We start from the raw sequence: 16,639 nt of genomic DNA, 5'->3' as shown, positions 1-16,639 counted from the left end.
CGTCTAGTATTCGAATAACTATTAGAATAAAAAATATAAGCATTTAATAAATGTATTTGCTATTATTTTAATTTTAAAATTTTAATTTAAATATTAGTAAATCTGTTTATTAAACTTTTACTAAAGATTAATAATTTTTTAAGGGATTTCAAGGCGCCTTTTCAATTAAAGATATTTAAAGAAGAGATAATTACAGTAAACATAATTATAAAAATGTTATATTTTTTGATTAAAAAGCGTTTTATATTTAAAAAATATATTTTATTTTGTTTAATAAATAAGTTACATTGACCATGGGTTATTTTAAACAGATCTTAATAAAACTTTTAAGTTATTTTAATCGTTATTTGTATTATTTTTAAAGTCAAAAAGAATATGGAAAAGAAACAAAACTTTCTGAAAAAGTTTACTTTTCGTTTTTTCATTTTCATCACATAAACTAAATAAAAAATATATAAAAAATCTTTTAAAAAACAACATTTTAAAAATGGACTAAAAAGTAAAAAATTAACTATTTCACGGGACCAGGACTATGTGTGCATACACAACATGAAACATCAATTAAAGCAATGACTGAAAATGTTTGACAACTAAGTATAACACATTCCTATTGGCGCCCAATATTTTCAGTCATTGAATATGTGATAGTTATTAAGATTAAAATTTGTTACTTTTGTGCATTTATTATCAAAAGCAGTTTACTCTTAATTGCCAAAAACTAAAGTTAACTTAAAGGGTAACTTAAGGGGTAACTTAAAGTTAACTTAAAGTTAACTTAAGGTTAACTTAAGGGGTAAACGTTTATGGGGTAAACAGATTCTATCTGTTGACCAGCCTCGCACCACTTCTTCATCTATTAGACTGGCGCAGATGTATTTTTAATACATTGTTTCCAGTTTAGGATGTTGAATGCTGGATCTTCTTGACTCAATGCATGGGTTTTGCTTGTGTCTCTGTTTTTATGACTAGGCAACTCATTCTATTATCAGTTTTATGGTTCTGAGGCCGGCTGGTAGTCAGGTATCCCGAACTTTATGGTAGCTCTCAGAGAGGCTGATTCCATCAACAGCTGAAAAATATCAAAGTATTCACAGTACCATGTTGCATGGATGGTGTCCCTGTTTGTACTTTTGGTGTGCATTGCGGAGGCCACATTTGGAGCCTTTTTTTATGGCTTAGGGTTTATTAATAGTAATGAGGCAATTGCTTGGGCTATTAAATAGAGTACTAAGTACTATCTATGCTTTGAGTCAAGTTCTTCGACAACTTTAAAAATGAATAAAGTACCAAAAACTATAATACACAAAAAACCATCATCATCACCAAGTTCTCTAAACCTATCATTCACTAATATTCGTGGTCTTCGAAGTAACTTTTCTTCTGTTGAGTCTTATCTCTTGCAAAGTTCACCAGGCCTACTTGCTCGTTGTGAGACTAATCGTTCGATTCCCACCATGTCCCTGGTAGTACCGCGCTCAACTTGTTTCTCCGCGCAGCGGCTTTGTTCGTCAAGGTTCGTGTTTCGGAGTTATAGAGTTGAGAGAGGGTGATAACCACAAGTAGCCTCTTCATCTGTAGTGGCCTTCTCGGCTTTGGGGAGGTGAATTATAAAAAAAAAAATCTTTGTTGTAAATGCAAAGCATTTTAGTGAAGCTGCACCGAGCAGTGAACGCCTTAGGGATGAATAATAAGTTAAAAAGAGTTTAGTAGAGTGAGATAAAAGTACAAAAGGACAGATGTCCAGTGGAAAACAAAGAGTCTCAAAGTAGAAAATTACTAAAAAAATGATAAGTATAATGTTGTAAAAATAAACAATAAAAATAAACAATAAATGAGATACATAAGAGTCATTTACTGTTGTTTTACTAAATTGTCGTTAGTGTCAGGAGTGATGTGTAGACAGTATCAGTGATTAGGCAGAATTATTCGTTTTATATGTAGTTATCATGTGATCTGTATTATTAGGGTAGTAAACATACGTTATCGATTTAAGTGTGTCATGGACGTCTCGAGTACAGTATGGATTCGCTCCTTATGGTACAGTATAAACTAGTGATGTACCGATTAATCGGCATCGGCATCGGCTTAATCGGCCACTTTTTGTACAATCGGAATCGGTATCGGCATCGGCCTTTTTTTATTAATTTACCGATATGCATTACCGATGGCATTTTAATACTTTTATCCTGCATTTTGATAATTATTAAATAATAAATAATCTAAACTTTATGCATCGCTTAGAATTTTTAGAAAAATTGTTTATTTTGACTTTGTTTACAGGCAAGTTTATTTATTTGGGTCCAAGTATTTGTTTACCAGTATGGATTACATGAAAAAATTTACCCAATTTAAAGCTCTATGGCTTTATATCTTCAAAACTTTAATAGTTAGTTAATTCATCGGTATCGGCATCGGTATCGGCCTTTTCCGATCCATCGGCATCGGTATCGGCATCGGCCAAAAAAGTGTTATCGGTACATCACTAGTATAAACACAAGAAGACCTCCAACTTTCGCCCAAGACAGGTATCCCAAAAGAAGTTCCAATCTGGGTATACACCAGGGTATCTTGTCAAGGTATCCCATTGTGTTATCCCAAAAGGACTATTCTCAGAGTATCCTGTCAGGACGATTGCCACAGACTTCTGAATTGACTCTGGAACCAGAGGACACTGGGTGGGGCTCAATACAACTTGCATACAATTGTAAGTTACTTTGTTGACATGAATGTCAATAAGTGCAGTGTTTTGGTGCAGTATATCGAGTGTCAGTGAGATTTGTGAACTGTTTTGAGTCTTATAGATGTGTATGTAATGAAGACCGTCAATGCAGTGTACTTGTGTGTGTCTACTGTCGTAGAATGTCTTGATGGTACGAGTTGTTAGTATAAAATAGGTTGAAAGTCATTAGAACTGGTGTAAAGTATTTTATATAACATGTATTTTACAATAACATGTATTTTACAATAAAAAACTGTTGCAACTTGATAATCTAGAAAATTTAAATAGAATTACACCAATATAGTAACAATCACTTGTGTATATATTTAACAAACTAATAATCTGTATATATATTTTACAACTCATAATCTAGGGTTATATAGAATTTTGTATTTTGTATAAGTTATAAGATTACCTGTGAATATTTCATGTGACTGTAATGAAACCAGGAGTATCTGAATTGGAGTAAAATTATTCGTTTTCTAAAACAGTTAGCAGGTAGCCTCTAGTCAGTTGAACAGACTGTATGTTTAAATTTTGTTGTAAATGCAAAGCATTTTCATCAAAAAAAATTTAGTTCAGCTGTCTCATCTTGTGATCTTAGTGTTGATGGTTATCTTCCTTTAATTTGTAAAGACTCCAATAGTCTCATGCTTGACCTGGGCATTTACATTCATAAGAATTCACCCATTTGTCGTGAAACTAGAGACTACTTGAATCCACAGACTATTCTTTCATGTGCTTTTGTTTAGCACCACTTCACTCTATTGCCTTGTTCTTTATTCTATATTGCTCTCCTTCATCTCAAGACTGCACTCTTTTTGATGTTATTTCTGATCATATTGACATATTAATATTTGACCCTTTCTCTTTATCCATCAGCTAATATAGTTGTTATCGGTGACTTTAATGCTCACCACTCCGAATGGCTTGGCTCTAGTGTCAGTGATTCTGCAGGCATTAAAGCCCACAACTTTTGTCTTTCTCAATCCCTAACTCAATTAGTCAACTTTCCAACTCGCTTTCCAGGCAATCCGAATCATTTACCTTCTCTACTTGACTTATGTCTTGTTTCTGATCCTAGTCAGTGCTCAGTTTCTCCACATTCACCCTTAGGTGCTTCTGATCACAGTTTGATCTCTCTAAAACTAATATCTCATTCTTTTTCATCACCTGAATCCCCCTATTATCAAACCTCTTACAACTACAGTAAAGCTGACTGGGATTCTTTCCGTGATTTTCTTCGTAATGGCCCTTGGGTAGAAATCTTTCATCTTCCTGTCAAAAAATGTGCATAACTTTAATAACTTCGTGGATTCAGGCTGGCATGGAATCTTTTATTCCCTCTCGACGATTCCAGGTCAAGCCTCACTCTCCTCCATGGTTTTCCTCACACTGTGCTGCTGTGATTGCCAATCGAAACCGTTACTTCCATATTTATCAGCAAATTCTCCAGAAAATAGACGTCTGTTTATTACTGCTTGTCACCTCACCTAACGACAAAGCGGAATTATTTGCTAAAAACTTTTCATCAATATCATCTCTTCATTCCACTAGTTGTGTTCTACCTGATATTGCCAACAAACAGGTTGATCCATAGCTTGATATTCCTATCACTCCAGCTTCTGTATCTAAAGTGATTTCCTGCCTAGACTCTTCTACAGCTTGTGGCCCGGACAACATACCTGTTATTGTCTTGCAGAAGTGTTCCTTGTAGCTGTTGTCTATACTCTCAAAACTATTCAACAAGTGCTTATCAGAGTCTTGTTTTCCAGCCTGCTGGAAAGCGGCATCTGTTATCCCTATCTTCAAAAATTCTGGAGAGCGATCTGATTTGTCTAACTACCGTCCCATTAGTCTTCTTCCTATCATAAGCAAAGTTTTTGAATCTCTAATTAACAAACACTTAATTTCTCATCTTGAATCTAATAACTTACTTTCTGACCATCAATATGGATTTCGATCTTCTTCTTCTACAGCTGATTTGCTAACAGTAATGACTGATAGGTTTTATTGTGCATTAGATAAAGGTGGAGAGGTTAAGGCCATCGCTCTTGACATTTCAAAAGCTTTTGATAAAGTTTGACATGCTGGTCTTCTCCATAAGCTTTCTTCTTATGGTGTATCTGGCAACATCTTTAAGATTATTGAATCCTTCCTTTCCAATCATAGTATAAAAGTTGTCTTTGATGGACAGCACTCTTCTTTTTATTCTGTAACTCCAGGGGTTCCTCAAGGTTGTATCCTTTGCCCTATAATCTTTTTTATTTACATTAACGATCTTCCAGATTTTCTCACATCTAAGGTGGCATTGTTTGCTGATAATACTAGCATTTATTTTTTGTCGTGATAAGAAACCAACAGTCTCTGATTGCTTGGAGGGGGCAATTGAGCTTGAAAAGGATCTCATTTCTGCTACAGCATGGGGCTCACAGTGGCTGGTGAACTTCAATACAGATAAAACTCAATCTTTTTCAGCCAATTGTTATCGCAATGTACTCAATGAGTCACCTACTCTTCATCTTCTAGGATTAACTCTTATTTCCAATCTTTCTTGGAAACCATATATCAAATCTGTTACAAAATTAGCATCTGCTAAGGTTGCATCTCTATCGAGCTCAACACTTTTGTTACTTCGGATTCTTTTCTCTATCTCTATAAATCTCAAATCTGGCCTTGTATGGCATACTGTTGCCATATCTGGGGCGGATCTTCTAATGATGCCCTTTCTCTTTTAGACCAGGTGCAAAAATGGATTGTAAATATAGTTGGACCTGCTCTTGCAGCCAACCTCCAACCATTATCACATCGTCGTAATGTTGCTTCTCTTTCTCTTTTCTACAGATATTATAATGGGCACTGCTCTAAAGAGCTAGTGTCTCTTGTGCCATCTACTAAAATTCATTCTCGTGTTACTCGTCATTAAATTAAGTCTCATCCTTTTTCTGTGACTGTTCCTAAGTGCTCCAAAAACGCTTATTTGTCGAGTTTTTTTCCTCGAACATCAGCTCTTTGGAATTCGCTTCCTTCATCTTGCTTTCCTGATTCATATAATTTGCAATTCTTTAAGTCGTTTGTCAATCGTTATCTGGCTCTACAATCTTCATCTTTTCTCTTCCAGTAACTTCCAACTTTTGTTTGTGGTTGCTTGCAGCCTTGTTAGAAACAAAGATGTTAAAAAAAACAAAAAAAAAACTTTGAGTTATACAATATTTTAAAATCGTTCTGTCTTTTGAAAAAGCAAATTTTTATACATTCCATTGTTATATAATTTTGAGGCAAGTTTTTAAAATTAAGTTTTGTAACAACATTAATTTTTTTAAACTAACGTTCAGTTAGTAACCGAAGAGCAGTTATGTTATTACATAAAAAAGCAATTTCTTTTTAATTCATTTTATTGACCTGAAGGATAAATGAGGTAGCTAAAATGGAAATTATTTATATACTACTGCATTTAAAATTGAAAAATTTTTTTTTCTTCTTTTAATAAAAAGCAAAATAAAAATATATAAATAATTTTTAGGTACTGTTTTTTGGGCGCCAATATGGCTTCTATTTTTAATATTTAATGTATTTTGATAGATTTTTCTATTTTCATGCTGGGATAGCTAATTGGTTAGAGTGCTGCTAAAGTTATCTTTACCAGTTGTCAATACAGGAAGAAATCAGTTTAAACATTTAACATTATGCATTTAACAGGGTAAATGCCAAATTCGAGAATTTTTCTTCACAAATCAAATTGTAAAAGCTTGGAATAGTCTACCAGAATCAACCATCAGAGCATCAGTGAATCATTTTAAGAGCAAAGTTTAAAATTAATCATGAAATACTTTTTCTGAGTCACCTTATAAGTAAACTTTAGCAAATATTATATAACTTTTTTATTTGTTGTCTAAAATACTAGTTGTTAAACTATTATTGTTGAAGGCTGTTAAAGATTAGACATGGCGACAGATTAAATTAAAGTTCTCAATAAGCATCTCAACAACAATACCTATTATTAAATTTTTATAATGTGGAAGACTGTTATGTAACAGGTTTCAAGTTGATACTTCACTTTTTTTTATTAATTATTGCTGTTTAATGATAAAAAATTACGCTACAAAAAAAATGCTGATTTGGTATAAATCAGCAAAATTAAAACTTGATTGTTAAAAGAACTGTAATAAGTTAAGAGGATACTCAAATTTTAAAATCTCCCTATCTATCTATCTATCTATATATATATATATATATATATATATATATATATATATATATATATATATATATATATATATATATATATATATATATATATATATATATATATATATATATATATATATACATATACATATATATATATATATATATATATATATATATATATATATATATATATATATATATATATATATATATATATATGTATGTATATATATATATAAATGTATATATATAAATGTATATATATATTATGTTATAGGAGTTTGAAGAGCTTTGGCCTAAACTTGATCTTATTGTTGATGGTGGTACACTTGGAAGTTCTGAGCAATCTCGACTTGGTTCAACTGTTGTTGACTTGACAAAAGAAGGAGAGTTTACTATCATTCGTGAGGGTTGCGCCTTTAATGAAGTTGTCAATATTTTACATAAATATGGCTTTAAAAATAGTAATGAATAATAGCAAATTTAAAAGAAAGTAATATTTGTATAAAAACCTTAAATTTGTTTAAACTAAAAAATATTAATAGAAAAATGTGTAATTGCTGCAGTGTTTTAGAAAGTATTTGCTTTTTTTTCAGTTTTTATTTTATTATATATCTTTTACATCACAAATTTGTAATTAAGTTTGTTCACTGTATTTTAAGTTTAAAAGTTCTGATTTGATAAATACACATTTTTTCTCCATTTTGATTCTATGTAAAAAATATATAATTGATTTTTTTTAGTCAAATAATATTTTATCACCATGGCTTCATCATTTATCTTGAAGAACAATAAAGTATCTTTTTAGTATTTTAGTAAATAAATAAATTTATTAATTTAGTAAATAGTTTTTCACAAGATTTCAGTAATTTGTTGAAATTATTGAATTGAAAATTATTTCAAATAAAAGAATTAGATTAAATAGGAAAGCGAAATGAATTTTGTAAAAATTAAAATACATTGAATTTTTATTTAATTTTTGAAGTTTTATATGTATTGCATTTCATATTTATCATGGCGAAACTTTTAATTATTTGGCAATACTACTATATAGTTTATATATCTATATATATTCATATACACACACACGCGCACGCTCCTAGTCGGCGTTTACGGGGACATTTTTTTTGTTCCCATAAGGTTTTTTTTTTTTTTTTTTTTTTTTTTTTTTTACTGTTTTTATAATATTTACATTATTTTTTTAATTTTTATTTTATTTCTATTTTTATTTATTCATATTTAAATTTATTATTTTATTATAAAAATATATATTTTAGATTTTTGTTATTTTTATTTATTTATTATATACTATATTTCTTTTTCTTTTTTTTTTTTCATCTATTTAAAAAAACTTAAGTGATACTATTGGTCTATTCATATATATACATATATATATATATATATATATATATATATATATATATATATATATATATATATATATATATATACATATATACATATATATATATATATATATATATATATATATATATATATATATATGTATATATATATATTTATTTATTAAATATATATATTTATTATACCATTTAAGAATTCTTCTAAATTATTAGTGCAATTAAATCATTAACCCTTGTCATTGTAAATCATTATTAATTTAATTCATTATAATGACCATGCTTTTTTACATATTTTTGCAAAGTTAAAATAAGTTAAATAGATTAAATAGGTTTATTGAATTAAGTAAGTTAAATAGATTCTTAAATTCTGTCTTTTTATGCTGCTGAAGGGTCATCCATACATTACATGGCACAGTCTTTGACAATTTTTAAAATTTCCCCCCTCCTAGTTACAAATAGTAGCGTTTTACTGACCTCCTCCTCTCCCCCCCCCCCCCTTCTCCCTCCTTCCCTTCAACTCCTTTTTCCTCCTTCCCCTAAAATATTCAACAAAATTGCACTTCCCCTCCCTCCTAAATATTTTTTTGTGGTTTTAAATGTGATAATATTTTTAATTTTCCTAGGTGCTTATAGTTATCTAATGAATGCATTTTAATGCATATAAATTTTAATTATTATTGTTTAATATTACTTTAAAAGTCATTATTTATATGCGCGTTCAAATAAAAAACCCAAAAAAGTACTATTATTTATTCAACTAATTTTTTGATTCTTTAATTTAATGGCTTAATAACCTCCGAAGATATGTTTAATTTTTGATAAATATGTTATTTAAATAACTTCTCCAGCAGTAAGTTAGTGTTGCTGTGCAGGTTATATGTGCGGGTTATATGTGCGGGTTATATGTGCAGTAATATTATTAACTTAATAATATTTTATGTGTGCAAACTATTATTGTTATTTAATAATTACTATATTATTATATTTATTTAATAATTATTAATCATTTCTTTATCTATGATATGATGACTCATATCATTTACTTATAATAATATTTTTTATGGCTAAATATCTCAAATAATCTTTTATTTAAGAAATTTTACGTTTTTTTACAAGTTCTACAAATTTTTCCTTTAAATATTATAGATTTTGAAAATACTTTCAAGAACGTTTTCTATCTCAAGTCACAACAATAAGGTATGTAAAACACACACAGTCGCACACATATATCTCATTGATGAAATCAAAAACCATGTGTATAAGGTTTGGTAGTTGCACCAATGATTTAAACTACATATATATATATACACACACACACACACATACACACACTGCAGGCCAAAAGTTTCTGGACACTTGGATTTTGTTTAATTTTTTAATTAAAACTCCCATAATTATTTCAAAAAAAGTCAAATATCATATTTATTTTATAAAAGATACATATAGTTAATATTTAAGAAAAAAAAAAAAGAAAAAAAATGAAAAAAAAAAAATACTAACAGCACTATTATTATTAAACTGTCTTTTCGTCAAAAAATAACCCACAAGTTTTTATCACTTTCTTTGCGATCCGTGGCATCCTATTTATTAATTTATTTATTATTTCGGGTGTTATTGATAACCAGGGTTCTTCTAATATCTGCCACAGGTGCTCTTTGGATTTTGGGCATTTTTGTCTGATCTTTCTGTCCAATTCTTCCCACAGTAACTCCATTTGGTTCAAATCTGTTGATTAGGTCAGCCAGGCCATATTTTTGAGGACACCATTATCCTCTTGTTCCTTTATATAGTTCTTACATAATTTTGAGGTGTGTTTAGGGTCATTGTCCTGCATAAAAACAAAACCACGACCAATAGTTCTTAAGCCAGAAGGTATAGCATTGTTTTTTTTCTTTTGTTGTTTTTCTAATGTAAATTCTTCTGATGTAAATGTCTTTGCCCAAACAGTTCAAATTTGGACTCGTCAGTCCATAGTACTTTTCCCCAGTCTTCTTCTGTCCAATTTTGGTGGTCTATAGCCCATTGTAACCTTTTCTTTTTATTTCCAATTCGTAGCAACGGTTTCCTGACCGCTATACGGCTAGAAAGTCCTGCTTGTCTAAGACGTTGTTTCGTAGTGGTTAATGAAATAGATTTTGAATGACTCCTATTAAAGCCTAAAGTTATTTCCGGGGCTGTAAGTCTTAGATTTCTTTTACTCATCAATATTATACTATTATCTTCTGCTTTTGTTATCTTCCGTGGTCTACCAGATCTTTTTTTGTCTTCAAAAGTGCCTGTTTTTTTCGTTTGATGGTATCTTGTACAGTACTTCTGGAAACTTAATTTTTTGCAAATTTTACAAACTGAATAACTTTCTTTATGTAATTATTTCAGAACGTTTTGCAACCGTTAAAGGTTTTTTTACCCATATTTTCAATTAAATAGTCGAATTATAAAATTTTAAAATTTTTTTCAAGATTTTTTAATGCAACCGTCATTAATAACAAATGAAAACCAAACAAAACTAAATATTCTTAATCATTTTAGTCGGCTATCATTATATTAAAAATAATTACTTCATGTTTCAATATATAAATAACTTTAACAAGTTCTTAAAACTCTTAAGAATAATGTAACGCTATGTATCAAGTTAAAATTAAAAAACATTTATATGTCAAGTTAAAATTAAAAAACAATTAAAAAAACAAACTTATGCTTGATATTACTGACCTCAAACTTACATAAACACTTAAAAATTAGTAAGTTTAAGTATTATAATTTAATATTGTTTAATTAATTTAATGATACAGGATAGATTTTAGCTTTTTACATAAAAATATCAAGTGTCCGGAAACTTTTGGCCTGCAATGTGTATATGTGTGTGTATGTATATATATATATATATATATATATATATATATATATATATATATATATATATATATATATATATATATATATATATATATATATATATATATATATATATATATATATATATATATATATATATATATATATATATATATGATTTGAGTGTTAAAATATTACAAAATTTTTTGAACGTTCATATATATATATATATATATACAACCCTCAGAATTAGGAAAAATGAGGTCAGCAATAATTTGCTGACCTCAATCTTTTTGAGGTCGGCAATAATTATTTGATACAAAGGTGTGACCATAAAACATAGAAAGGAGGTCGGCAATTTTTTGCCCACCTCAAACACTTTCAGATCGGCATTGCCGAATGCTGACCCTAATTCCAAGGGATATATATATATATAAATATATATATATATATATATATATATATATATATATATATATATATATATATATATATATATATATATATATATATATATATATACAGTGGGTTGCATAAATAGAGTCACTACTTTGTTTGTGTGACATTTTTGTTTTTTTCACAATTATCTTTGAAACCAACTAATTAATACGTTTAAAAGCGTATTAAATGTCTTAATTGATTCTCTATCAAATGGTATATAATTGGAACTTGTTAGGTTAACCAGTCTTGAGTAATTATTAATTTACTTAGAACATACTTGTATTTCTAATGTAGCAAAAATACAGTCAACTAAAATTTAACAACTTAAGTTTAAATATCTCAACGAAATGTTATCCGAGTGATCTAAAATTTGGTGGTTGATTTCTTTCAAACTATATAAACTTTCTTGCAAAAATAAAATAAAATTATCATTTTTATATCTTGAGTTATTCGCATTGGTAATTATTTGGTAAAGTAAAAAGACAAAAATAGTCAGAAAAGGTGTTTCAGACAAGGTACGATGGCAAATTGTCCATCAACCCATCAAAATAGTGATTTAACTGAAGCAAAGCACTCTTTAATTTTAAAAACAAACAGGATCGGAGTTAAAACCACCTGTTAAAAAGAAACAACTCTACAATAGAAATTCAATAAACTTAAATTTAAAAATGCAATTTTAATTAAAACTTTTTCATATGTAACATAAATTAATGTTATAGTAGCATTTCATAAAATGATCTTTTTTAGTATTAAAGGGATCCCAAACCTCCAGGACATGTGTTCATATTAAAGAGAATGATAAAAAAAATGTTTGGGCTAAATTTTTTTGATTTAAACAAAAGAATAAATATCAAGAAAAACTGACTTATTTTAGTTGAAGCTCACCTCCATTTTGTTGAAGTACAGGGTGATTTAATCAAAAGTATGAACTTTAAAATTGAATAAAAATTGTAGATCAAATCGGATTATTAAGTCTGATACACCATTTTAAAGATAAATTAAAAGGAAATTGAGTGATAAGAATTAATTTTTTATTTTTTATCAATATGACCTCCATTTTTTTCAATTAATAAATGACATCTTTTTGTAAAATTCAAAAACGTTGATTCCAAAGCCGAAGTGTTTATTTTTTGGATTTCTCTCATGATGTTCTCTTTTAAATCATCCAAAGTCTTCGGTAATGGCTTATAAACTTTAGACTTAAGATAACCCCATAGGAAATAATCACATGGATTGAGGTCTGGTGATCATGGAGGCCATTGTTGCTTGGTAATGAATTTCTCCCCAAATTTACTTTGTAACCACTCTTGAACCATATTAGCCGTATGCGGAGTAGCCCCATCTTGTTGAAAGAAGTATTTTTTGTGACTCTTAACTCTATAGTGCTTAGGCCAGAAAAAAATTTTAAGCATATCCAGGTAATTGTGCTGATTTACCGTTCCTTCGAAAAAGTAGGGTCCGTAGATTTTTTGGCAGGAAATGGCACACCAAACCAAAACTTTCGCATCATGCAACGGTTTCTCTATCCAATCCTCAGGTCTCTCATTCAGCCACATTCTGTTATTTTGCTTGTTGATCGACTCAGTAAAGTAAAAATAGGCTTCATCTGTAGTGATCAACCATTTGTGAACATCCTTTTCCAAGTCCAGCCACCATTGAGCAAAAATGACCCTTTTTTCATAATCAAGTGGCAATAGTTGATGAGCACTCTGGTATTTATACGGTTTGAGTTGTAAATCTTTGAGAAGAATATCACGGCAAAGGCTGTATGAAATTTCAACATCAACTGAGGCTTTTCTGATCGACAATGTAGGATCTTCGAAGAAGAGTACTTTCAGCTTATTTCTGGCATTAATTCGAATGTCTCGCTCATTCCTCGGTTTTGGTGGCAAATCAAGTATTGTTCCGGTTGTATCAAATTTTTTAGATAATTTTGTGATAGCTGTTGCCGTTGGACATGGTCTGTTCTTAAATTTACTTCTATAAGCTCTCTGAACCAGACTTACGCTCTTCAACTCGGCCAATTTTTTTGTTAAAAATATGCATTTTTGAATATCGTACCTCATGGCTATGCTGTTATTTTAATTTTTTTGAAATTATTACCATTAAATTTCCTTTTTAATGAGCTTTAAAATGTACTATCGCATGTAATGTATTTGCAATCCAAAAATTAATTATGTTAATTTAAAGTTTATACTTTTGATTAAATCACCCTGTACATGACGTCATTTTGTTTGTTTACATAATTGATCTCTTAGGCAAACACAAAAAATAAATGACGTCATTTACTGAAACTCTTAAGAATAAGGCATTCATTCTTTTTAATATGAACACAACATGTCGTGGTGGTTTAGGATCCCTTTAAGTGTTCAGTTAACATTTTTTAAATATTTTAAAGAAATTGTAAATAAATTTTTTGGATGTTTCAAAAATGTCATTAAAATTTCATTTTAATTGAGTGAAAACCAATGCGCAAAGAAAAAAATATAAGTTTTAATAATAAAATGGCCAAAATGATAGAGTTAGATGTTTTTGATTCTGCTTCTACCAGTATTCAACCATTAATTAGGAATGAGACATTTATTTTCATAATAGTATTTTAGCACTTAGTTTTAACTATATCATTTGCTTACCAATTTAGAAAAATACATTTCAAACTTTGATAATTGTAAAATAGTTCAAATGCACAATGCAGGTCGATCTTTGCATAATATTTCTAAAGAAGTTTGATGTAGTAAATCTACATTTCAAAGAATTGTATCCAGATTTTTGTCTCAAAATTTAATTAGCAGGAAGTCAGTGTCTGGAAGGAAGCGATAAACTACAGAACAAGAAGATAGTTTGGTTGTGATTAAGAACCATAGGATATCAGTGAATCAGAATGAGCAAAATTTAAACCTTGAATACAATTGCTGCAGAATAAAGGTAGGGAAAGAGTATACTTCAGGGGGCAAACAAAAAAGCTTTTTATAAACAAGAAAAATTGCGTTAAGAAATTCAAATGGTGTAAAAACCATTTAAACTAGAGACTTAAGATTAATGGGATCATGTCATATAGACAGATGAGCCACCTTTTGTGCTGCAATATTGGTTTCTGGATAGAATATGGAAAAAAGGTGAATCGTAGAATCCAGAGTGTACATGCACCATGGTGAATCATGAGAAAAAATCATTGTTTCAAGTGCATTTGCTGCTCATGGAGTGAGAAAACTGTATAGAGTTGAATCATGGACCAACATAAGTACCATTATATTTTAGTTCAGCAATTAAAGCCAAGTATGACACATCTATTTTCCGATGGAAACTATATATTTCAGCAAGACAATGACCCAAAGTATACACTAAGAGAAATAAAAGATAGATAAAAAATGCTGGAATAACTGCCTTTGAGTGGTCAGCAGAATCATTTGATTATAATAAGATTGAGAACCTGTGGTCTAAATTAGTTGCTAAACTCAAAGACAGAAAACCTAGTAATGAAGACAAATTGTTTTTGACACTTCTAAATGGTTGGAATTTACTGGAAGTTAGCTTGTTAGCAAAACTAGTTGAAAGCATGCCAAACAGATGCCAAGCAATTATTCCTGTAAAAGATTATGCAACTAAGTATTAAAAATGATTATAGTACCAGAAAAGGCTGATTGAATTTTTGTTTAGTTGAAACACAGGAAAAGTGATTGTATTAAGTATTCTGTATTTAACAACAAACCTGTAAAAAATTAGAAACCATAATCAATTTCACCATTCTTTTTAAAAAAGTTGAGTTTTCCTATTTTAGTTGATTTTTACCAATTCCGTAGTTTTCTTTTACTACAACATTTTTTTTTTTTTTTTTTTTTAATGATATAGTGTAATAATAGTTACTATTTCACATTTAATATTCACATACTATTTAAAAACAATTTAATTGACATAAAATTTAAAAACAATTAAATTTTAAAAGATTAAATTTTTGTGCTTTTTTAAAAACAATCATGGATACTGTATATATAATGTTGACATCTTTAAAAGAATTTAGTTATAAGTTTTTAAATAAAACTTCTTTCTATTGATTTAAATATATATGTTAAAAATATTGGAATAATTATACCCTAATTATCAAGTATAATCAAAACCGTTTTGAAAATAAAACTCTAATATTCAATAAAACTGTTTAAATTTGATTAACAATGCTCTTTCCAAGAGTTTCATTTCAAGAGATCTTTTTGTGGCATAAGAATTGGAATGTCGGTTTCCAATATAACATTGTCACATAATTGCTTAACCGTAATTCCAGTTAAGACCATCATTTCATGCTATTGTATTTCCAATGCATCCCTAACTTTTTTGTTATAACTAGAATGCTTAGCTACATCTGAATTTTCCCTCTACTTTGTTGTGCACTTGTTTGATGTTAGCATATGATACAATATTTTTAGTTCTGTTTCACCTATATAACATTTGCCACAAGTGCACTCTAATTTATGAACACTAGGATATGAACTGGTTGTGTAGGTTATTTTTTGGACCTTAAAGATTTTTTTGAGGTTTAAACACTGGTGTTTTCGTCTCCAAAAAATCTTAAAGATTTTTTATTTTATAATTAATTATATTTTTAATTTTTTAACTATTTTTGTTTTATATCCTGCTTTTTTTAAGACTTTTTTTTTGTGTGTGTATCTTTACTGGATCTATACCATGGATCCAGGGTAAAGAAACAAAATTTTTTGGAGACATTAAGAAATGCTGACAACATTTACAATGTGTTTTTGGTCTTTTTCTAAATGAGAGAGTTTTTAGACAGTCAAAACTTTGTCATATTTTAACATAAATACATTGTCCAAATATGACAACATTACTCCATACAAGTGTAAATAAGAGGTTTACAGAGAATGGAATCAGGAGTGAGAAAATGATGAGTAAAATAAAACATGACAACCCTATCAGGTGTTAACTTTAAAATTGATTGTATATACAGCTCTGGAAATAATGAAAGATCAACAATCAATGATTATATACTTTTGAAAAAAATGATGTTTTGATCTCCTGATATCAATTCTGGCCGATCAAATTTGATTGCAAGAGTTGCAAGAAAAATTTAATAATAAAA

At 29.1% G+C, this 16,639-nt stretch overlaps 2 protein-coding genes across 3 annotated transcripts in view; both read left to right on the top strand.

The window, feature by feature from the left end:
- Nucleotides 1-7,403, top strand: part of LOC100201449 (threonylcarbamoyl-AMP synthase) — a 28,101-nt gene extending 20,698 nt beyond the window's left edge. For both annotated transcript variants that reach the window (XM_065793732.1, XM_065793733.1), the window contains exon 4: nucleotides 7,188-7,403. In XM_065793732.1, coding sequence (XP_065649804.1) covers nucleotides 7,188-7,385 — 198 coding nt within the window. In that variant the 3' untranslated portion in view covers nucleotides 7,386-7,403. The remainder of the gene's footprint in view (nucleotides 1-7,187) is intronic.
- Nucleotides 7,404-7,574: 171 nt separating this feature from the next.
- The window catches only part of LOC100213581 (acetyl-CoA acetyltransferase, mitochondrial), a 44,991-nt gene continuing 35,926 nt past the window's right edge, over nucleotides 7,575-16,639 (top strand). Inside the window, exons 1-2 of the mRNA XM_065793731.1 lie at nucleotides 7,575-7,706; nucleotides 9,421-9,471. Of these exons, the coding sequence (XP_065649803.1) occupies nucleotides 7,674-7,706; nucleotides 9,421-9,471 (84 nt within the window). The 5' untranslated portion in view covers nucleotides 7,575-7,673. The remainder of the gene's footprint in view (nucleotides 7,707-9,420; nucleotides 9,472-16,639) is intronic.

This window comes from Hydra vulgaris, chromosome 03, assembly GCF_038396675.1.
Source record: "Hydra vulgaris chromosome 03, alternate assembly HydraT2T_AEP".
Taxonomy (NCBI): Eukaryota; Metazoa; Cnidaria; class Hydrozoa; order Anthoathecata; family Hydridae; genus Hydra; species Hydra vulgaris.
Note: the sequence above shows the minus strand (reverse complement) of the source record. Positions and strands in the feature narration are given on the sequence as shown.